General features: G+C 48.1%; 1 protein-coding gene across 1 annotated transcript in view; it reads right to left on the bottom strand.

The window, feature by feature from the left end:
- RYR3 (ryanodine receptor 3) overlaps window positions 1–24,786 on the bottom strand; it is a 1,933,484-nt gene that overhangs the window by 656,127 nt on the left and 1,252,571 nt on the right. The window contains exon 60 of the mRNA XM_078661960.1: window positions 16,407–16,528. Within this exon, the coding sequence (XP_078518086.1) occupies window positions 16,407–16,528 (122 nt within the window). The remainder of the gene's footprint in view (window positions 1–16,406; window positions 16,529–24,786) is intronic.

The raw sequence follows: 24,786 nt of genomic DNA, 5'->3' as shown, positions 1-24,786 counted from the left end.
GATCTCTACCAGATGACCACCCTAACCCATGAGTTATGCTTCTGTCACTACAGTCAACCATGGGTGGGGAAGGGATAGGAGTCTGCCTGTGACCCAACTGTGGTTCGTCAGCCATTACTGCAGGTATTTGTCAGTTCACTCCAAGATCTGAACCAGATTTCCCTGATGCCGTGCCCATTTGTACTTCAGGTTCCACTGCATAGCTCGCATACGCAAACAAGAATGTGTTACCAGCAGGATGCAGTAGGTCACGAGACCCAACAGCCTCAGAGTCATCTGACTGAAATCCAGAGTAGAGGCTGAAACCTTGGAATCATAGGACTCACCTTTTGGGAGGATAGGCCCAAAACTGCACCATGTCCAGAACAGCTCCGATGAATGGGAGAGGGAGTTAGGTATGACCTCAGCATGTTAATAGGTAACCCCAGCGAGTGCAGGATGTTTGCCGTCGTCTGGAAGTAAGAGACAACTGCCTGGGGCGAGCCTGCCTACAACAGTCAATCATTGAGGTAGGAGAAAACTGGAACCCCTGACATCCTTAGATGTGCAACAACCACCGCCAACACTTTGGTGAACACTCTTCGGGGCGCAGATAGAGACAAAGAGGAGCAAGGCGAACTGGTACAGCTTGTTGCCCACCGTGAACCGCCGGTAACACCTGTGGGCAGGCAGGACGGTCTACCATCCAGTCTCCTGGGCAGACAGGACCTAGTTGAGATAACGTGGGCATCCTGAACTTCTCTTTTTCCAGAAAGAAGTTGTGAAGGCACAGGTCTAGATTAGATGATTCCTCCATCCTTTTTGGGCAGTAGAAAGAAAACAAGTTACTTACCTGTAACTTTGATTCCCCAGTATTGGTAACTTTCATAGATTCCCATAACTTGTATCATTCCCCGTCGTCGGAATGGGAGTCTCTGTAACAAAAATAACATAGCAGTAGGTACAAAAGAGAAAGAAAAAAGGCCTAGGCCTCATTCCCTTTTGTAGCATATCCGCCTATTTTTGTAAAAGAGACCAAACTAAGCATCAGCCAATCAGAAGAGCCTCACCCCATAGAACCCTCCTGAAGGAACCTCAGAGCCTCCGATTTTCTACCGCACGTTGTGCTTAGGGAGTCTCCTTTGAGCTCTGCTCATTTTCTACTCTATTTGAGGATTTCTTCAACTTTTTTCTTCAGGATTGTTAGGTATTTCTTCTGAAATGTCTGACAAGGAGCGGAAAGCCCTTTTCAAGTCATGTTCCACCTGTGGCAAGAAGAGGCTGTATGTGGAGGACAGGTATAAGGACTGTATATATTGCCTGTATCCAGATCATAAGGCTGCGGACTGCAAGATCTGCCGCACCTTCTCTTCAAAGACCCTCCGGGACCGCGAGGGTCGCCTCCTCACTTGGCTCCAGAAATTGAAGTCCAGAAAAGACACGGTGTCAAGAGACAGTGAGGACTCTTCTTCTGCAACATCATCCAGAAGGTCAGTCAAAAGGGATAGGGATCCCCTTCACCTTCTGTGGAGCGTCCATTTAAGGCATCAAAAAAGCCCCCACCGTGAGTCTGAGGGCCAAAGTCCTGTTAAATCTACTCACCACGGTGTAAAGGAGAGGGAAGGACCATCTACGCCTTCAGCAGTAGTGGAGACTGCTACAACTTTTAAGAAACCATCTTCTCTGTCATCTGAGAAGTCAGAGAAAAGCTCCAAGTCGTCGATGACGCAGCAGAAGGCTCCATCGACTAAGGCGTCTAAATCTAAGGTGACGAAAGTTATACAGTCGACGGGCTCGTCGACGGTAAAATCGGCGTCGGCAGGATCGTCGACGACGGTGACAGCGACGTCGACGGGGATGTCGGCGGGGATATCGACGACGGCAGCGACGCCGAGGATTTCGTAGACGATGGTGACGACGAGGGCTTCGACGACGACAACCATGCTATGGGAATCTAGGAAAGTTCCAATACTGGGGCACGTAGCGGGAATAGCAACCAACAACCTACTTCTGATGTCAGCACCCTCTTAATGGCTCCTTTGGCCAAAAGAGACAGTACTTACTGGCAGAGCAAGGAGTGATGGCCCTCCGTTAGCTGATCATGAGCAGGCGACATTGATGATGGGGGGTTCCAGAAAATGAATGGAGTAGCTCCTCTGGACATCTGCATGGCCCACTTGTTTGATGATAAGGACTGCCAGTGCAGATGGTAATGGCAAATCCTGCCACGCACTGGGTGTCTGCGCTGGTATGAGGGCAAACTAAAAGGGTTTAGGAGTGGCAGCTGCAGGGGAGATGGTGGTGGAGAATGACTTCTTGCTCCTTGTTCCACGTTGTTTGTGGGCACTGCGCCTGTGACCATGAAAAGGCTGGGAAGACTGCTGCCCATGGTGGATGGTTGGGAAAGGATGCAGTTTGCAGCCCCTACCATAGCCACTGAAGGGAAAAAAGGCAGACTGGGGTTGGTGGGGAGAAAAGGATAGGCACAAACATCTGGCTGTTGCCCTGCTGTCTTTAAAGTGCTCCAGACTTGACACCAAAAAGGCGAGAGCCATCAAAAAGCATGTCGTAGAGGGAAGCATGAACATCCCCTGAAATGTAAATAGTTCTCAACCAGGCATGGGGTCTAAGTGCCACCAAATATGCAATTGCTCTAAATAGCCAGCTGGTCGTGTCCAGTCCACATTTTGTCATGAACCTTGATGCATCTCGCCCATCAGCAATTGCCCCCTCAGAGACCATAGGTAGCATATGCGGAACCAAGTCCCACACCCTGTGGGTGTATCGCCCCAAAGGGCACAAGGTGATCAACAACTGCAGTGTGAGGCTAGCTGAAGAGAACATCTTCTTGCCAAAGGTATCCAGCCTTTTAAATTCCATATTCAGTTGTGCAGTAGGGTAGGCGCGAGGGTTAACCCAGGAGGTGGAGGCTTGGACCACCAAGCTCTCCTGGGTAGGTTGTTGGGTGAAGAAAATGGGATTCCTCGGAGTGGGGTGATGGGAATGGGCAATTGTCCAGTGCAGAAGAGCGCCTGTTTAGGGCTTGGACCAGACCCCGAGTAGAACATTTGTGAGGGCTTCATCGAATGGGAGTACTGGTTCGGAGGGGACAACTCCCAGTGCAAGCCCCTCTCTCATGATGTTTGTCTTGGCTGCCACTAAGAGTAGCTGAACGTCCATAACCACATCCTCTTTCCACAACATCATAGCAAAAGAGGCTCCCTCCTCCCTAGTCATGGTGGGAGGAGAGACCAAGCCAGTGTCTAGGGAGGTATCCAAACTACAGGCATCTGTCAGTGCCTCATACCAGTTATCCTCTGCTTCCTCAGGGGGATGATGGTATTCATAAGGGTCCTCAGACCCCTCCCAATCATCTCGGTTTCCAGGCCTATTGAGGAAAAAGGCACTGGCTTTGACTTGGAAGGCATGGGACTGATAGGTGCTAGTAATCTGAATCGGATGATGCCCATGTGACTTTTCATATTGGAGTCAGGAATGATGATGTGGTTGGCACTGCTGTGGGGTGTCGGCAGTGCCTGGAACGAAAGCACTGGAGAGGACTCCAAAGAAGGTTGCAGCCTTGTGGAGGCGGACCCACTCCGGATCCAGTACTGTATCTGTGTCGCCCAACTGCTGCCGAGGGTGGCCAGCGGAAATCCAGTGGGGCCCTTCTTGAACCCATGGGGACTGAAGCCACTCAAATATGAGGTGCATGGCCTTATAGAATTCTTTTAGTTGGGCAGGGGTCGCTCCAGCTCCAGGAATCTCAGAGAGGCACAGAGCAGACCCAGGCACAGGCTCCATGGTGTAACGAGGCCTAGAGTGCTGACTGTCCTGTGCCTCATCCAAAGACTTAGGGCCCAATGTAGGTAAACCCAGATTACCGATTCTTAAATACCGAATCATACCGATTCGGTATTTAAGAACTGGCAATCGAGATGGAGGTAATTTTACCGAATTAATTACCAAATCTGTATGATTCGGTAATTAATGAATCGGTATTTACCGATTCTGTAATTGGCATTGATTCCTATGGGCCTTGAGGCCCATAGGAATCAATGTCAATTACCGAATCGGTAAATACCGATTCGGTAAAATTACCGAATTTGCAAGGGGGACAGGGTGTCACTTTGACACCCTGTTGCACCCCTGATTCTGTCTTGTGTGCCATGTGGCACACATATATGCCCTTAGGTTATGTATGTGTGCCATATGGCACAGGTGTACATGCACAGATGTGCATGTACACAGGAATCCGTTATTTACCATGACATATTATGTCATGGTAAATAACGAGTTCTTAAGGGCCGGTGGCACTGTTTTCAGTGCCACCTACATCACAAACTTGAGATTCGGTAAATTTACCGATTCGGTAATTTACAGAATCGATAATTATACCGATTCTGTAAATATACCGAATCGGTAAATTTAAGGCCCCCTACATCTCAGTCACCAAATACCGGTCGGTAACGGCCGAAATCGGCCGTTACCGACCGGTATTTGGTGACATACATCTGGCCTTTAGACCGGTGCTGGAATGTGGAAGAATGATTCAACTTCTTGTCGAACTTACCCGAGGACAGCTCCGCGAGCGGTCCTGGGACCTTCCGCACGACTAGGATCTTGAATGTCGAGGAGTCATCCGACAGCAGGCGGCAAGGAGCATCAGCACTTCAGGTTCATGGCACAGCAGTCCACGCAGGTCTTGGAATTGTGGTCTACTCAAAGCACCACAAACAAATAAAATGTGGTTATGTCACAGACATGTGCCTGTAACGAACAAGTTACTTACCATCGGTAACGCTTTTTCTGGTAGATACAGTATCTGCCTGTGGATTCCTCACCTTGTGAATATCCCCTTGCGTCAGCAACGTTCGGAAAATTCTTTGTAGCACGCCGGCGTGGACGACGTCATAGGAGCAAGGCATCGCGCGCGACTCCGTCTGACGTCACCGACTCCTTATTAGAACCACGTCGGCGTGATGACGTCTGTTCCGCCCTTTTTTCCATGCCTTCGAGGCACCCGGAAGGACCAATGACAGCAAATATACATATATACAGTGCACATAGTACATACAAATCAAAACTGCACACATAGTGCGTAGCAAAGGTATTAAAAACCCAATATATACAAATATAAATACATAAACCCAGGTATAGCAGAGCGGACAACGGGGAACCGGGTGGGTCAGTGAGGAATCCACAGGCAGATACTGTATCAACCAGAAAAAGCGTTACCGAAGGTAAGTAACTTGTTCTTCTGATAGATACATCTGCCTTGTGGATTCCTCACCTTGTGAATAGAGTCCCACAGCAGTCCCCACTCCCGGAGGAGGGTGTCCACACTGCTATACCAGGAAATCTTGGAGGACAGAGCGCGCGAAGTGGCCGTCCCTCCTCACCTCGGTATCTAAGCAATAGTGCTTCGCGAAAGTGTGGAGGGAGGCCCAAGTCGCGGCTCTGCAAATGTCCTCAACAGGAACACCTCTAGACAAAGCGGATGTTGCAGACTTTGCTCTAGTTGAATGTGCTCTGATACCCTCAGGAGGGTCCTTACCCGCCAGAGAGTAGCAGATCTTGATGCACAGGATTATCCATCTGGAAAGTGTGCGCTTGTGCACCGCTCTGCCCTTCTTGCAGCCAGCAAAACCCACGAAGAGCTGATCATCAACACGACATTCTTTAGTCCTATCGAGATAGAAACTGACTGCTCCCTTAGGGTCCGAGCGATGAAGCCTCTCCTCCTCCTTGGAAGGGTGAGGGGGAGGATTAAAGGTAGGAAGGGTAATGGATTGTCCTAGATGGAAGGGAGTTACCACCTTAGGGAGAAAAGCAGCCCAGGTCCTGAGTACCATTCTTTCAGCATGAATGGTGAAGAAAGGGGGCTTGGAACTAAGAGCCTGAAGCTCACTTACCCTCCTTGCCGAGGTAATTGCAACCAAGAAGACCGTTTTAAAAGATAGAAGCCTCAAGGGACACTTGTGCAAGGGTTCGAAGGGAGAACCCATCAAATAGGTTAACACAAGAGTCAAATCCCAATGAGGAACAATAAAAGGAGTAGGAGGGAACTTATTAGTGAGACCCTTCAAAAACCTTAAAACTACAGGAGACTTAAAAAGAGAGGGCTGATCCGGCAAACAGAGAAATGCCGACAAAGCCGAAAGATAACCCTTGACCGTGGCAACAGCAAATCCTTGCTGCGCCAGAGAAAGAGCAAACTGTTAAATGTCAGACAAATGAGCCTTTAAAGCGTCAACAGCCCTCTCCCCACACCAAGAGACAAATTTAGACCACCTAAAAGAATAGATGGACTTAGTGGAGTCACGCCTGGCAGAAAGAATGACATCCACCACATCGTGAGGGAGAGAAAAGGAATTCAAGTTGCTCCGTTCAATCTCCAAGCATGAAGGTGTAATGTGTGGAGGTGGGGGTGTATAACCTGCCCCTCCATCTGAGAGAGGAGGTCTGCCCTGAGAAGGAGACGGAGCGGTGGGTGAGAGGAGAGGTGGAGAAGATCCGTGTACCACACAAGGGCCAATCCGGGGCGATCTATATGACTTGGGCCCGGTCTTGGCGAACCTTCCTTAGAACCCGAGGAATCAAGGGTATGGGAGGAAACGCGTAACGGAGTTGTGAGCCCCAACTCAACTGAAACGCGTCCCCCAAGGCTCCTTGCATCGGAAACTGGAGACTGCCGAATGACGGGCAGTGAGCATTCTCGTGAGTGGCGAACAGATCCACCCGAGGAGTTCCCCACATCCGAAAGATGTAGAGAACTACCTCTGGATGGAGCCTCCACTTGTGATCGGCCGAGAACTGCCGACTGAGGCTATCTGCACGGACGTTCAGAACTCCGGCCAGGTGATTTGCCATCAGACAAATCTGATGGTCCCGAACCCAGGACCAGAGTCGCAGCGCCTCTCTGCAGAGACACTGCGACCCCACTCCTCCCTGTTTGTTGATATACCACATCGCGGTCGTATTGTCCGTCAGGACTTGAACTGACTGACCGCGAAGGGAAGGGAGGAGGGCCTTGAGCGCCAGACGTATTGCCCGCAATTCCAAAAGGTTGATGTGAAGCAACCTTTCCTCTGGAGACCAAAGACCCTTGACCTCCAGATCCCCTAGATGAGCACCCCACCCTAGAGTGGATGCATCCGTTATTACTGTGGCCACCGGAGGAGGTAGATGAAAAGGCTTCCCTTGAGACAGATTGCCTTCCACACTCCACCAAGACAGATCCGCCGCAGTTTCTCTGGAGATCCTGACCGACTCCCTGAGATCTCCATTGTGCTGATACCACTGCCTGCGGAGGCACCACTGGAGTGCCCTCATGTGCCAGCGTGCATGGTTGACCAACAGAATGCAAGAAGCCATCAGACCGAGCAGGCGAAGAACCTTCAGGACTGGAACGACCGCTCCATTGCAAAACAAGGGAATCATTTCCTGTATATCGCGAATCCTTTGAGGAGGAGGGAATGCACGACACACAGAAGTGTCCAGTACCGCACCTATGAACAGGTTGCGCTGGGAGGCCACCAGGTGAGATTTGGGTACATTTATTGAAAAACCCAACCTGTGTAACAACTGAGTTGTCTCCTGCAGATGACAGAGCACTGTCTCTGGAGATTTCGCTTTGATCAGCCAATCGTCCAGGTACGGGAATACTGGAATCCCCGACCTTCTGGGATGTGCAGCCACCACAGCCATCACCTTGGTGAAAACTCGAGGCGCAGTAGTAAGCCCAAACGGAAGGACCGCAAACTGGTAGTGTTGCGATCCCACCGTAAAACGGAGATACTTTCTGTGCGACTTCAGAATGGGGATGTGCAAGTCGATCGACACCATCCAGTCTTCTTCCATCAGCGCTTGAAGAACCTGTGCAAGTGTGAGCATTTTGAACTTCTCCTGTTTGAGATAGAGGTTCAAAATCCTGAGGTCCAGGATTGGACGTAACCTGCCATCCTTCTTGGGGATCAGGAAATACCGGGAGTAGCACCCCTGACCCCTTTCCTGCTCTGGAACCACCTCTATCACACCTTTTCTGAACAGTGCCAGGACTTCTTCCTGCAGGAGAAGCAGGTGGTCCTCCGAACAATAACCATGGCAAGGAGGGTAATTGGGAGGGAACTCCTGTAAAGGAAGAGCATACCCATTTTCTACGAGATAGAGAACCCAAAGATCTGATGTAACCGATTCCCAATCCCGTAGAAAATGAGTAAGCCGACCCCCTACCGGACCCGCATGATCCGGAATGGCGGATCTAGGGCTGCTTTGCTGCTGCAGGTGGGGGTTGATTGTTAGAGGAGGAAGTAGAGGAGGAGGAGGCTTGGCGTCCACGAGCACGACCCCTTTGTTTACCTCTGTATGATTTATACAAAGGGTTTTGCTGCTGCTGCTGCTGTTGCTGCTGGCCTTGTCTATAGGGACAAAAGTGGATCTACCAAATCCCCTAAACTTCCTAGTGGCAGAGCCTCTAGCCTGCAGGCCCAAAGACCTTGCCATTGCCCGGCTATCTTTGAACCTCTCCAATGCTACATCCGCTTTCTTTCCAAAGAGGCCTGTTCCGTCAAATGATACGTCCATTAGAGTAGACTGTACATCTGCTGAAAATTCAGACGACTTTAGCCATGCGGCCCTTCTCGTGGCAACAGTAGAGCCCATTATCCTGGCCACAGAGTCAGCCGTGTCCATGCCACTCTGAATTACTAGGCGGGCTGCTGCCTGAGTATCAGAGACTACCTCATTGAAGTTCTTTTTATCTTCCTCCGGAAGCTTAGTTGACAATTGTTTCACAGAGTCCATCAATGCATGAACATATCTCCCCAGCAGGCAAGTAGCATTGGTAGATTTAAGAGCCATGCTACCCGAGGAGAAAATCTTTTTCGCAGACTGGTCCAATTTTTTAGAGTCTTTATCTGCTGGCACCTGTGGAAAAGACAAAAACGAAAAAGGAGATACCCTCTGAACCAATAAGGGACAGGGTGAATAAGATTAAAAAGAAATAAAGTCCCTAAACAAAAGGATGCTTACTGCGTCGTAATACCGCCTGGCCACAGTAATACCATAGGAGGCAGTGAACGACCTACAAATAGCCTTGAGACCAAATTAGAGTTACCCTCGCTCTATAAGTAACGTCAGTTTTGAACCTCTGTGTAAATCCCAAAAATTTAAAAGAACAATATAAAAACAATATACTGTAAGAAACAGTTAAAACCATCAGTTTATTAATTAAAAAAAAGGTTTTTAACTAATCAAGACATAATCTTGAAGTCAATACATAATACAATCATTACAACAAAAACGATTTGCAAATTACACATTAAAAAACCAAAAGTCGACGCGGCGTTTCGGTGCTTTATGAGGATGGGAACACCTTCTTCAGGACGGTTTTTATCTCTCAAATTTTGAGAGATTAGTGTGAAAGTTTACACATGTTGAAGAAAATGATATGGCTACTTGATCATTTAGCGGCATATCTTGCACTTTATGAGAGAGTCTTTTTAACATCCACCTGTGGATAAGCGTTTCATTAGTGTAGGTCTATGCTGTACCAAGGGTGACCACCGTATGAATAAATGATAATAGGACCAACACGATAGTGCTCTTATTAAATTGATCAATACGATCCCATCATGGAGTCACGTGTAAGAGAAGTCTTAAATCTGCTCTACAGTTTAGAAGAGGGAACGTCTTGAAACTTGTTGCCTCTGCCGCTATTTATATCTTGTGAAAATGTATGTATGTGGGTGCTGCACTCTGTATGTATTCTGCACCCAAGAACTGGTGAAAAAATTCAGCTTAAACACAATACAACATGTAATTCGGAGCATGTGGTATATGCTATCAAGTGCCCGTGCGGGCTCCTATACGTAGGAAAAACTGATAGAAAACTAAAAGTGAGGTTAACGGAGCACAAAAGTCGGATACGATTGAAAAACACCACATCACCTCTGGCGCAACATTGGACAGAAGCAAGGCACACTATAGCGCAGTTGAGATTTCAGATAGTTGAACAGGTCCCACAGAGATTAGGATTCGACAATGCAAAGATCCTTCTCCAGAGAGAAGCATTCTGGATGCGTAAATTACAGACTTTGGTCCCATTCGGGCTCAACGATAAAATGGAGATGGTTTGTTTTCTTTAAACAGACAATACACTAGGCCAGTCCTGATACCCCGAGAATTCAGACACGCGATATAATGGGTAGTCTACAATAAATTCACAGAAATACAAATCAACAGCACATCATCAGCAATGTAAAACATACTTCGTACAATTACACATAAAATATAAGATTGTAAATAGGCAGGCAGTATTATAGAACTATAGTATATTATAGTATTATAGAACATGCATATGTTGGAAAATACTCATTTGTTTGAGCACTATATTTTGAAAACTTACCATCGTTGCTACATACATGTCATGTATTTGAAATATCTATGTTTGATTTGTAAATAGGCGCAACAAAATTCTTTTCATTTATTATTTTATTTAGCATAAATCCATTAAGCCCAGAGTTGTACCTAATAATGCAGAAGTATAGGTAACTAACATAGATTTGACCGTTTGTGTAAAAACATTCTAAAATGGCTGCACCTACTTCTCTATAACTAACTAGGACAGAAAAGCTAAAGTCCCTTTACTATGTCAATGTAAACCTTAGTACTGGAACTAGATAAAGGACTATTACTCCAAAGGCGGAAGTAAGCGCACTAGCGTGGAATCCAATTACACGGACTGCAAACCTAAGTTCTCGGTAAGCCGCGTAATCGTGTTTTAATATGCTGAAATAACCGGCATTTCATTAGCGTAAACCGCAACCTAATAACGTGGCGTTATATCCACAGTTAACATCGGAGATACTAACACTGCGGGACCGAAGCTCTACAGCGTAGGACCGCAGGTAAAGAGAATTCGACTTTTTAAGTAGTGCGTGGTAGTAAGAAGTACGATTAGTGCATTAAAACAGTATTTTCAACCTCTTAACAGGTTGGTACTAGCTGTTCGTCTACAGAACAAGGAAGGCTCTGAAACGGTCTTCCAAACAGGTAAAAAATGGGCCTTTGTCGTAAGCACGTAAAATAGATCACCTTTATTTTTTGTTCAATGAAAGTAGACTAAAACAATTTCCCCCCCCCCCCTGTTTTTCAGCATAGATGTAATTTATCTGGCCACAGAAGCGAGACCGACGCGTTACGCATAGGCTCGCAGGTAATGAATTTCAACTGAAAAAAGATAATGTGCACAGGCAATTTGTATTTAAAATGCAGCATATTAAACAGTTCTGCATTCAATCTTGTCTTTTTCAATAGAAAAACTGTTCATCGTTTAAAGCAACTTGACGACAGCGGTAGGTAGGCATAGTGAAGAGCCTATTGAACTAACCAATGTAAATAAATCATAAATAACCATTTAGCGTGTAATAAGAAATTGTTTCGCTTTGAAAAGTTAGTTTTATAAACATAACTAAACATGTAATGTGTTTTCCTAAATTAGAAAAGGTTCTGATCTCAGGAAATGAGACACCATGAGACCTGTAATTATAGAGTTGATTTACATTATTGTAAGTAACTGAGAAACTTGAAAGCATTGAAAGTAATAAGTTTTCTTTTTCCTTACTTTTTGTCTTTTTTTGACAGACCCCTGACGAAGGGGCCACGAAAGGCCCCGAAATGCATTGGGTTAATGTTATGTAACTGTTTATTTTGAGTTTGTAAACTTTATTAATGTGTATATTATAAATTATGTTTGATGATGATGAACATGCCTATGAAATGTATATATAAAAAATAATGGTTGAAATATAAACAAAAAAGTTTGAATGAATTAAGAGTTCGCTCATTTCAGGTTGTGCACCCTAGAGTCCTGGCAGCCATTCAAGTGTCAGGATTAATACATTGCTATTTATATCTTCCCATAATTGCATTAGTCTTATTAGAACTCAGCGGCCTCCCTGTCACCGGGTCTTGGTACAGCTTTCTGGTGAGCACTATCGTGTTGGTCCTATTATCATTTATTCATACTGTGGTCACCCTTGGTACAGCATAGACCTACACTAATGAAACGCTTATCCACAGGTGGATGTTAAAAAGACTCTCTCATAAAGTGCAAGATACGCCGCTAAATGATCAAGTAGCCGTATCATTTTCTTCAACATGTGTAAACTTTCACACTAATCTCTCAAAATTTGAGAGATAAAAACCATCCTGAAGAAGGTGTTCCCATCCTCATAAAGCACCGAAACGCCGCGCCGACGTTTGGTTTTTAATGTGTAATTTGCAAATCGTTTTTGTTGTAATGATTGTATTATGTATTGACTTCAAGATTATGTCTTGATTAGTTAAAAACCTTTTTTTAATTAAAAAACTGATGGTTTTAACTGTTTCTTACAGTATATCGTTTTTATATTGTTCTTTTAAATTTTTGGGATTTACACAGAGGTTCAAAACTGACGTTACTTATAACCCTTATACTTATAGAGCGAGGGTAACTCTAATTTGGTCTCAAGGCTATTTGTAGGTCGTTCACTGCCTCCTATGGTATTACTGTGGCCTGGCGGTATTACGACGTAGTAAGCATCCTTTTGTTTAGGGACTTTATTTCTTTTTAACCTGTGGAAAAGAACCTGCAGACCTGTTGGAAAAAGCGGCCTGCACAACCAGACTTTCCGGAGAAGGATGTGAAGAGAGAAACTCAGGGTCACCAGGTGCCACCCTATAACGTCTTGCCACCGACCTGGACACCGCAGGAGCAGTCAATGGTCTATTCCAGACCTCCATTATTGGCTCAGTCAAAGCCTCAGTGAATGGGAGTGTAGGCTCTATAATAGATGAAGGCGAATGCAAAACCTCCGTGAGGATGTTAGGCTTGAACTCAATGGTAGGTAAAGTCAGATTGAGCAGCTCCGCAGCCTTCCTAATGACGACATGGTAGGGTGCCACGTCCTTAGATGGTGCATCAGAAACTGATGGCAAACCCCACTCAGGAGAGAGTTCCAGGCCACTAGCACTAGCACTATGCAGGTCCTCAAAACAGTCCCCTTGATCCAGAAGTTCTCCTTCCTCTACTTCAGGATCTTCATACTCCTTTTCCTCTAAGAGGCGCTGAGCTCTGCGCCTCGACCACTCCAAACGAATCGAAGTCGTCGGATCCGGTAACGAATCCGACAGAGCCGGAACCGGCGTCGAACGAGGAGCTGGGACAGCTGGAGGACGAGAATCTCGAACCGGCGTCGTACCTTCGATCCAGTTCTCGAGGTCGCTCTGGAGCCGGCGAAGCCCTGTGTGGAGTCAAAGACCTCGGCGGCGCCGTACCGAGCCAAGGTGTATAAGGCGTCGGCATAAACGGCATAAAAGGTACCAGAGCGTAAACTTGAGGGTCACCCAAGTTAAAAGACAACGGACCCATGGGACCAGCCGGTACACCAGTGGGGCACATTGCCCTCGCATAAACGCCAAACATGGCATTAAGGAAATGCGAGGGGTCCTGTCCAGGACCAGGAAAGGGAGGGTACGAACCCATCGGCTGCTCCGAAGGAGGCTGCTCCGGCATCGGTTCATCCTGGCCCTCTTGATTCTCAGGGTTTCCCACCGGAGTCGGTGACCGTGGAATCTCCCCATCTCCTTCATGCTCCGAAGAATGGCGCGACTCGGGATTCGGTTCTTGCTCCGGAACTGGGGAACCCTCACGAGATCGCATAGGTGAAGGAGACACGAAGTCCTTGTGATGTTTTCGAGACGAAGACTTCCTCTTCGAGTCCAAAGACTCTTTACCAGAGTGATGTCTTGAGCTATGCTTCCTCCTCGTGTGCTTCTTCTTCGAGGAGCCCGAAGCATGACCCGAAGCCGACTTCGATCCGGATCTCGACCTCACTCTGGACCTCGACCTCACTCTGGACCGCGACCTCGAAGCCGATCTCGACCTCGACTTCGATCGCGACTTCTGCTTCGACCTCGAACGTCTAGATGTTGACCTCGAAGACCTTCCAGCCTCTTTTCCTTTCACCTTGGCTTCGCCTCACGTTCTCGTAAAGCCTTTGGGTTCATCTTGGAGCAGGAACGGCAGCTCTTAACATCATGGTCCGAACCAAGACACCACAAACAATCGTCGTGCGGATCGGTAATAGACATCATCCGGGCACACGATCCGCACTGCTTGAACCCCCTCTTCCTCGACGATATCCTCGACGAAGAACAGACACTCGACAGAGAAACAGTAACACAAAATAGCAACAAGTTACTATCTGAATCAGAGAAGATCCCAGAAACCGTTAGCATCGACGACGCGGAAAAAAGGGAACTGACGTCATCATGCCGACGTGGGTCTAATAAGGAGTCGGTGACGTCAGACGGAGTCGCGCGCGATGCCGTGCTCCTATGACGTCGTCCACGCCGGCGTGCTACAAAGAATTTTCTGAACGTTGCTGACGCAAGGGGGATATTCACAAGGTGAGGAATCCACAAGGCAGATGTATCGATCAGAAAGGCAACACATGGCTTGAAACCAGTAGGTTTTTAGGGGATATCCCTAACACACTAGGATAAGTAACTTCTCAACCATTTCCGCAACAAAAAGTTGAAAGAAGGACATTAAGAAATTGACGGGCTAGCTCTCTCCGGATGTGCACTGACTGGTGTAGAAAGAAGATAACTGATATCAGCTCACTGGCGTGGCATCTATATAGGCACATTCGGCATAGACGGCGCCGATGTGAACGACGCCACCTGCCGGCACTCCAGGGCAAAGCTTTCTCGCTGACTGCTGCCAAGGCGTGGAACTCTCTCCTTGTTTCCCTCTCGGGGCAACAAGAACATTCTGTTTTTCGCAAATCCCTTAAGACCTGGTTGTTTCCCAAGAGCAGGGTCTAAGTACGATTTCAGAAGTTGTCTGTGGGCGGTCTGTACACAGCGCCTTGACGCCCTTGGGCTTAGTTTGCGCTATACAAATTGCTCATTCATTCATTCGAAAAAATCTTCCTGCTCCAGTCTGACGCATGGGGAATATTTTAAAGCACAGAAGCTGCAGGCAGAAGTCTGTATTAAATAAGCTTTTACGCTGGATCCTCTACCCCACTATGGGCCACTGTAGTGAAAACAGTTTTCTTTTGTAATCTATGGTGATTGTGTTGCGTGCTGCACTACAGTGGTCCTCTACATATGATGCTATTAGCCCAAGAGGGTACAACCTCTACTTCGAGGGAAATCACTGCCACTGAGGAAATACCTAAATGTATAATTTGATCAAAAAAGAGTTGATGTAAAAGTAAATGGCAACATTGCAGAGAAAAGCATGAAGCCTCACCATTCCTAATTCTGCACCCTCAACTTACACTACAAATGTATAGATAGCCTTGTGGGTATTATTTAGCGCTCTACAGGGTGGGACAGTCACCCTGAAGTAAAGGGGCAGAGGGAGTGTGCCTTAAGAGTTACAGGAAGAGAAGGGACCTAAAAGAAGCTGTCATAATGTCAGCTCGTTTAAAAGACACTCTACAGGGTGGGATAGCCACCCGGAAGTAAAGGGGCCAAGTGAGTGTGCCTTAAGAGTTACAGGAAGAGAAGGGACCTAAAAGAAGCTGTCATAATGTCAGCTCGTTTAAAATACACTCTACGGGGAGAGACAGCCACCCTGAAGTAAAGGGGCCAAGTGAGTGTGCCTTAAGAGTTACAGGAAGAGAAGAGACCTAAAAGAAGCTGTTATAATGTCAGAATGTTTAAAAGACACTCTACAGGGAGGGACAGCCACCCTGAGTAAAGGGGCCAAGTGAGTGTGCCTTAAGAGTTACAGGAAGAGAAGGGACCTAAAAGAAGCTGTTATAATGTCAGATCGTTTAAAGGACACTCTACAGGGAGGGACAGCCACCCTGAGTAAAGGGGCCAAGTGACTGTGCCTTAAGAGTTACAGGAAGAGAAGGGACCTAAAAGAAGCTGTTATAATGTCAGATCGTTTAAAGGACACTCTACAGGGAGGGACAGCCACCCTGAGTAAAGGGGCCAAGTGACTGTGCCTTAAGAGTTACAGGAAGAGAAGGGACCTAAAAGAAGCTGTTATAATGTCAGATCGTTTAAAGGACACTCTACAGGGAGGGACAGCCACCCTGAGTAAAGGGGCCAAGTGAGTGTGCCGTACGAGTTGCAGGGAGAGGACCTAAAAGAAACTGTCATAATGTCAGATCGAGTTAAAAGACACTGTGCTAGTGGAAGTAAAGAACGTTATTACTTGTAATGAATATACTGCCACTACCGTATTAAGGCATTATGGGATTATAACCTTTGGGTTGTGAAGCACTATCCGCATTTGAGTGCTAATTCAGAAACACCCACTGCTCTCTAACAGGATTCTCTTCCAATTGACCCGGATGTGAAAATGTATGCCCATACAATTGACCTTAAAGTGCAGAGCATCAGCAGTGTCAGTTTACCTGGCCACCATCTCTTTCTCCTTGTTGGACGCGTAGCCACTGCTGCTGAGCGTCTTGATGGGGGAAGAAAGGAAGTACAAGCAGTGGTTCTTAAAGTACTGGTCCATGAGAGGAAGGAGAACCTTTGAGGGTTGGAAAAAAGAGTAAAGTTAGGATTATTGAAAATCAGCATCACTCATCTTATATTCGAAAGAAAGAACATTTTCCATGTGCTGCACAAAAGCACATTGGTCAGAAAGAGCAGGAACGCTCTCTTCCTACTCTGCGACATAGTTACATACATCATCATCCGTTTATTCAGAAAAGGAATCATAAACCTACCTCTTAATGATGTATTTACTGCGATCCCAGTAATAAGACAGTAATGAACTGGTCTGTCAGGAAATCAGGAGAGTTCTTGTGAGGAAACCAGTTGTGAAAGAATGGTAGGCATGTGTAGCGCGGGGGAGCCTGGTGTGATTAGGCCCTGGCAGCACTGAAAGAAATGCACACCACTTGTGTTACTGTGTGTGGCAGGAAGACCCCGAGCGGTCTTCCGGCATTTATTTATCTCCTCGGGACGAGCCCGCTCCAAAGAGTGCATGCCAGTGCAACATTGTATTGGAGAGCCCGGACGGCTCTCTACATCGCTCCTTTCCTTTAGTACCTGTCAATCACAGCCGCCATGCTCACAGGGACGTACACACAAAGTCCCGGAACTTCTGGCTCGGCACAGGGTTCGGCCGTAGACCATACTTCTGGCTGCGGGAGTTGGAACTAGTCTCTGCTTGAGCTGGAATGCCTGGTGCTGGTGCATTTACGAAGGCCCAGGCTGGATCTCTCTGAAATAGGGGCTATACTTCCACCTCCTGCTCCCTGTGAATCCGGCGGGGAAACCGTTGGACTTGATGAGCCAATATCATCATGGCTCGTGTCCTCTCCAGGCTAATCAAGCTCTTAAGCGTTGGCGGTAGGTCTTAGAACTTTTCTGAAACAAGCAACCTTCCTGGTAACCACCTGTCCTTGACTACTACATGATCACCCACGATCACCTGTGGCGCCTGGGCTCCTCTGGATACACTGGCCTTTTGATTCGTCTTTGCCCTTCTTGCTTGTATGTCCTTGACTACTATACGATCACCTGTGGCGCCTGGGCTCCTCTGGATACACTGGCCTTTTGATTCATCTCTGCCCTTCTGGCTTGTATGTCCTTGACTACTACATGATCACCCACGATCACCTGTGGTGCCTGGGCTCCTCTGGATACACTGGCCTTTTGATTCGTCTCTGCCCTTCTGGCTTGTATGTCCTTGACTACTACATGATCAACCACGATCACCTGTGGCGCCTGGGCTCCTCTGGATACACTGGCCTTCTGATTAGTCTCTGCCCTTCTGGCTTGTATGTCCTTGACTACTACATGATCAACCACGATCACCTGTGGCGCCTGGGCTCCTCTGGATACACTGGCCTTCTGATTAGTCTCTGCCCTTCTGGCTTGTATGTCCTTGACTACTATATGATCACCCATGATCACCTGTGGTGCCTTGGCTCCTCTGGATACACTGGCCTTTTGATTCGTCTCTGACTTTTGGCTTGTATGGCCATGTCATCCCATCCTCATCGCCAATGTAGCGCGGCGCAGCTTGGTGCAATTAGGCCCTGCGCTGAAAGGAATGCACACCACTCGTGTTACTGTGTGTGGCAGGAAGACCCCGACCGGTCTTCTGCGTCTATTTATCTCCTTGGGACGACCACGCCCGAGGAGTGCATGCCAGTGCAACATTGTATTGGAGAGCCTGGACGGCTTTCTACATAATGGAGCAGGCACCTCACTGACTCTGACCCAGCCCTACCTGCCTTCCGCAGATGACAACCTGTCAAGAAATCTCCAGTTTCCATCGCACTGAGACTTCTGGCTCTGTGATGCATTTGACAACTCAGTGTCGTCACGCTCTAAGAATAACTTTGCTGTGGGATACCTGCAGACCTGGACATACCGACTGAGACACAAGGAAAAGGAAGGTGGAGGAATTGAATAAGAATGCATTTCCACTGACTCTCTAAAAAGCGCCGTGATCTAAAGGAAAGCACATGGTGTGTGTGGGTCCCGGGGGGTAGCTGGGGGTGATGTGCCACCCCACACATCGGCCATGACTTTATCCAATTGTGAATCAGGTTCACAGATCCCCATGTGGAATCAGCATTCCTTTTTTTGTGGTTGATAACTGGCGGGAAGTGGCAGAGGCCGGAGGACGCTTCTTGTTGATAGTGTTTGGTCTTTACGTTCACTTGGAACTGCGTTCCCCGCAGGGATGAGAGCGAGGAACGGAGGCAGCTAATTATCACCGAAGGCATGGGGCCCACACACCTCTTTGCACACAAACACAGCCATGGGGAGGATCCCAACTTCACAGATCCATCCTCAGCTCTTTCCGTCAGTTCTAAAACAGATTTAGTGCTGTATGCCTAGCTTGCCTTTATGTGACCTATTTCAACCTGCATTGAAGCCATTGTCATTTACAGGTTTTTCTTATAGACATAACGCACAAGTTACTACTTGTGTAACGATATATCTGTAAGAGACATTAGTTAGTGATAGATTCCTTACCTTAGAATATCCACTGGATACGGAAAGTTTTGCTTAGCAGTACCTTTGAGCGTCATTAGGTGGCGTCCTGCGGCTCCGCGTCCGTCACTGGCGTCGTCAGCGCAGAAATGATGTCACTGAGAGTACTTATTCATAAGAAGGGGGTGGTGATAGACAGAGTATCTGAATTAAGCAGAACACTCCTACCCATGTCAAAAGATCAGGGCTTGATCCATCACCGTTTTTTAGCTCACTGCACCATCCCAGCTCAGAACCTGGCTACATGCAAATTAGTCTGACCCTGGCCCAGTGCATCATGGGAACAGGGCAGACCAAACTACCAAGCCAATTCTTTACTGGAAAGGAAACAAGCTTCCGGGGACCGGTTTCTGGCATTGTAGCCGTTGTCGGCACGGCTTGCTTGAATCCTAATGGTGCAGTGAGCAAGGGACTCATGTCTGAGCATACCCTGCCACACCTGTAGTGGCCAAAACGATTCATAAGAAGGGGGTGGTGATGGACAGAGTATCTGAATTAAGCAGAACACTCCTACCCATGTCAAAAGATCAGGGCTTGATCCATCACCGTTTTTTAGCTCACTGCACCATCCCAGCTCAGAACCTGGCTACATGCAAATTAGTCTGACCCTGGCCCAGTGCATCATGGGAACAGGCCAGACCAAACTACCAAGCCAATTCTTTACTGGAAAAGAAACAAGCTTCCGGGGACCGGTTTCTGGCATTGCAGCCGTCGTCGGCCCGGCTTGCTTGAATCCTAATGGTGCAGTGAGCAAGGGACTCATGTCTGAGCATACCCTGCCACACCTGTAGTGGCCAAAACGATTCATAAGAAGGGGGTGGTGATGGACAGAGTATCTGAATTAAGCAGAACACTCCTACCCATGTCAAAAGATCAGGGCTTGATCCATCATCGTTTTTTAGCTCACTGCACCATCCCAGCTCAGAACCTGGCTACATGCAAATTAGTCTCACCCTGGCCCAGTGCATCATGGGAACAGGGCAGACCAAACTACCAAGCCAATTCTTTACTGGAAAGGAAACAAGCTTCCGGGGACCGGTTTCTGGCATTGCAGCCGTCGTCGGCCCGGCTTGCTTGAATCCTAATGGTGCAGTGAGCAAGGGACTCATGTCTGAGCATACCCTGCCACACCTGTAGTGGCCAAAACGATTCATAAGAAGGGGGTGGTGAGGGACAGAGTATCTGAATTAAGCAGAACACTCCTACCCATGTCAAAAGATCAGGGCTTGATCCATCACCGTTTTTTAGCTCACTGCACCATCCCAGCTCAGAACCTGGCTACATGCAAATTAGTCTGACCCTGGCCCAGTGCATCATGGGAACAGGGCAGACCAAACTACCAAGCCAATTCTTTACTGGAAAGGAAACAAGCTTCCGGGGACCGGTTTCTGGCATTGCAGCCGTCGTCGGCCCGGCTTGCTTGAATCCTAATGGTGCAGTGAGCAAGGGACTCATGTCTGAGCATACCCTGCCACACCTGTAGTGGCCAAAACGATTCATAAGAAGGGGGTGGTGATGGACAGAGTATCTGAATTAAGCAGAACACTCCTACCCATGTCAAAAGATCAGGGCTTGATCCATCACCGTTTTTTAGCTCACTGCACCATCCCAGCTCAGAACCTGGCTACATGCAAATTAGTCTGACCCTGGCCCAGTGCATCATGGGAACAGGGCAGACCAAACTACCAAGCCAATTCTTTACTGGAAAGGAAACAAGCTTCCGGGGACCGGTTTCTGGCATTGCAGCCGTCGTCGGCCCGGCTTGCTTGAATCCTAATGGTGCAGTGAGCAAGGGACTCATGTCTGAGCATACCCTGCCACACCTGTAGTGGCCAAAACGATTCATAAGAAGGGGGTGGTGATGGACAGAGTATCTGAATTAAGCAGAACACTCCTACCCATGTCAAAAGATCAGGGCTTGATTTATCACCGTTTTTTAGCTCACTGCACCATCCCAGCTCAGAACCTGGCTACATGCAAATTAGTCTGACCCTGGCCCAGTGCATCATGGGAACAGGGCAGACCAAACTACCAAGCCAATTCTTTACTGGAAAGGAAACAAGCTTCCGGGGACCGGTTTCTGGCATTGCAGCCGTTGTCGGCCCGGCTTGCTTGAATCCTAATGGTGCAGTGAGCAAGGGACTCATGTCTGAGCATACCCTGCCACACCTGTAGTGGCCAAAACGATTCATAAGAAGGGGGTGGTGATGGACAGAGTATCTGAATTAAGCAGAACACTCCTACCCATGTCAAAAGATCAGGGCTTGATCCATCACCGTTTTTTAGCTCACTGCACCATCCCAGCTCAGAACCTGGCTACATGCAAATTAGTCTGACCCTGGCCCAGTGCATCATGGGAACAGGGCAGACCAAACTACCAAGCCAATTCTTTACTGGAAAGGAAACAAGCTTCCGGGGACCGGTTTCTGGCATTGCAGCCGTCGTCGGCCCGGCTTGCTTGAATCCTAATGGTGCAGTGAGCAAGGGACTCATGTCTGAGCATACCCTGCCACACCTGTAGTGGCCAAAACGATTCATAAGAAGGGGGTGGTGATGGACAGAGTATCTGAATTAAGCAGAACACTCCTACCCATGTCAAAAGATCAGGGCTTGATCCATCACTGTTTTTTAGCTCACTGCACCATCCCAGCTCAGAACCTGGCTACATGCAAATTAGTCTGACCCTGGCCCAGTGCATCATGGGAACAGGGCAGACCAAACTACCAAGCCAATTCTTTACTGGAAAGGAAACAAGCTTCCGGGGACCGGTTTCTGGCATTGCAGCCGTCGTCGGCCCGGCTTGCTTGAATCCTAATGGTGCAGTGAGCAAGGGACTCATGTCTGAGCATACCCTGCCACACCTGTAGTGGCCAAAACGATTCATAAGAAGGGGGTGGTGATGGACAGAGTATCTGAATTAAGCAGAACACTCCTACCCATGTCAAAAGATCAGGGCTTGATCCATCACCGTTTTTTAGCTCACTGCACCATCCCAGCTCAGAACCTGGCTACATGCAAATTAGTCTGACCCTGGCCCAGTGCATCATGGGAACAGGGCAGACCAAACTACCAAGCCAATTCTTTACTGGAAAGGTAACAAGCTTCCGGGGACCGGTTTCTGGCATTGCAGCCGTCGTCGGCCCGGCTTGCTTGAATCCTAATGGTGCAGTGAGCAAGGGACTCATGTCTGAGCATACCCTGCCACACCTGTAGTGGTCAAAACGATTCATAAGAAGGGGGTGGAGATGGACAGAGTATCTGAATTAAGCAGAACACTCCTACCCATGTCAAAAGATCAGGGCTTGATCCATCACCGTTTTTTAGCTCACTGCACCATCCCAGCTCAGAACCTGGCTACATGCAAATTAGTCTGACCCTGGCCCAGTGCATCAAGGGAACAGGGCAGACCAAACTACCAAGCCAATTATTTACTGGAAAGGAAACAAGCTTCCGGGGACCGGTTTCTGGCATTGCAGCCGTCGTCGGCCCGGCTTGCTTGAATCCTAATGGTGCAGTGAGCAAGGGACTCATGTCTGAGCATACCCTGCCACACCTGTAGTGGCCAAAACGATTCATAAGAAGGGGGTGGTGATGGACAGAGTATCTGAATTAAGCAGAACACTCCTACCCATGTCAAAAGATCAGGGCTTGATCCATCACCGTTTTTCAGCTCACTGCACCATCCCAGCTCAGAACCTGGCTACATGCAAATTAGTCTGACCCTGGCCCAGTGCATCCTGGGAACAGGGCAGACCAAACTACCAAGCCAATTCTTTACTGGAAAGGAAACAAGCTTCCGGGGACCGGTTTCTGGCATTGCAGCCGTCGTCGGCCCGGCTTGCTTGAATCCTAATGGTGCAGTGAGCAAGGGACTCATGTCTGAGCATACCCTGCCACACCTGTAGTGGCCAAAACGATTCATAAGAAGGGGGTGGTGATGGACAGAGTATCTGAATTAAGCAGAACACTCCTACCCATGTCAAAAGATCAGGGCTTGATCCATCATCGTTTTTTAGCTCACTGCACCATCCCAGCTCAGAACCTGGCTACATGCAAATTAGTCTGACCCTGGCCCAGTGCATCATGGGAACAGGGCAGACCAAACTACCAAGCCAATTCTTTACTGGAAAGGAAACAAGCTTCCGGGGACCGGTTTCTGGCATTGCAGCCGTCGTCGGCCCGGCTTGCTTGAATCCTAATGGTGCAGTGAGCAAGGGACTCATGTCTGAGCATACCCTGCCACACCTGTAGTGGCCAAAACGATTCATAAGAAGGGGGTGGTGATGGACAGAGTATCTGAATTAAGCAGAACACTCCTACCCATGTCAAAAGATCAGGGCTTGATCCATCACCGTTTTTTAGCTCACTGCACCATGAGAGTACTTAGGCGCCACCCAGGCATGCTGACGACAGTTCTGTACACGAATTTCCGCGCCAGGAACGCAGAGCCATGCAAGATACGGACCACTGGTGCAAAAAATTAGGGCCCTAAAAGGGGATGACCTTAACCCTAGTAACCAGTTCGCAGAACGGGGAGGATGGGCGGGCGGTAAGGAATCTATCACTAACTAATGTCTCTTACAGATATATCGTTACACAAGTAGTAACTTGTGCATCTGAAAGAGACACGTTAGTGATAGATTTCCTTACCTTAAAATAGATACCCCAGCAGTACCAACCCAGGTGGAGGGTCTGCAAATAAAATTACACCTGAAAGTCACGGAGAACAGAACGGCCAAAGAAGCCGTCTCTCTCCGGACTTGACTGTCAAGGCAGTAGTGCTTTGTAAACGTGTGCAGAGAGGCCCACGTAGCTGCCTGACAAATGTCCTGCAAGGGAACGCTTCGTCCCAAGGCAGTAGTGACTGCAGTTGCCCTGGTCGAATGGGCACGCAGCCCCACAGGAGGCTTCTTCTTGGCCAAGGAGTAACATGCTTTGAGGAAAAGAATGACCCACCGGGAAATGGTCCGTTTGTCTACAGCCCAACCTTTTTTGGCACCCACGTAGCCAACAAAGAGTTGATCATCCACCCGGAACTGTTCTGTACGCTGCAGATAGAAAGCAAGTGCACGTTTCGGGTCCAGACGGTGTAGCCTCTCTTCTTCCCTCGAAGGATGTAGAGGCAGAAATAAGGTGGGCAAAGTGATGGTTTGCCCGATGTGGAAGGGCGTGACAACCTTTGGCAAGAAAGAAGGACGGGTCCTTAAGACCACCTTATCCGGATGAACAGAAAGGAAAGGAGGTTTAGAAGACAGAGCATGGAGCTCACTCACTCTTCTGGCAGAGGTGATAGCTACCAGGGAAACTGTCTTTAGAGTAAGAAGACACAAAGGACAGTTATGAAGAGGCTCAAAGGGAGCGCACATCAGAAAAGTCAAGTCAAGATTTAAGTCCCATTGAGGCATTATGAAGGGCCCGGGAGGGAACTGGTGCGTAATGCCTTTGAGGAAACGGTTAACAACCGGAGACTTAAAAAGAGAAGGCTGGTCAGGAAGCCTCAGCTAGGCGGAAATGGCAGAAATGTAACCTTTGATAGTGCCCAGAGCAGAGCCCTGCTGGGCTAAAGACAGAAGAACCTCAGAAAGAGGGGGCCGAAAGGAGATCCACAGCCTTTGCTGTTCACCATGCCACAAATCTTTTTCATAGGCAGGCCTGGCTGCCAGAATGACATTCCAGACCTCAGGAGGAAGGGCGAAAGCCGTCAACTGTCGCCGCTCAAACTCCACGCATGGAGGTGGAGGCTGGACAGGTTCGGGTGGAGTACCGTCCCCT

Source organism: Lissotriton helveticus, chromosome 9 (genome assembly GCF_964261635.1).
Source record: "Lissotriton helveticus chromosome 9, aLisHel1.1, whole genome shotgun sequence".
In the NCBI taxonomy this organism is placed as follows: Eukaryota; Metazoa; Chordata; class Amphibia; order Caudata; family Salamandridae; genus Lissotriton; species Lissotriton helveticus.
Note: the sequence above shows the minus strand (reverse complement) of the source record. Positions and strands in the feature narration are given on the sequence as shown.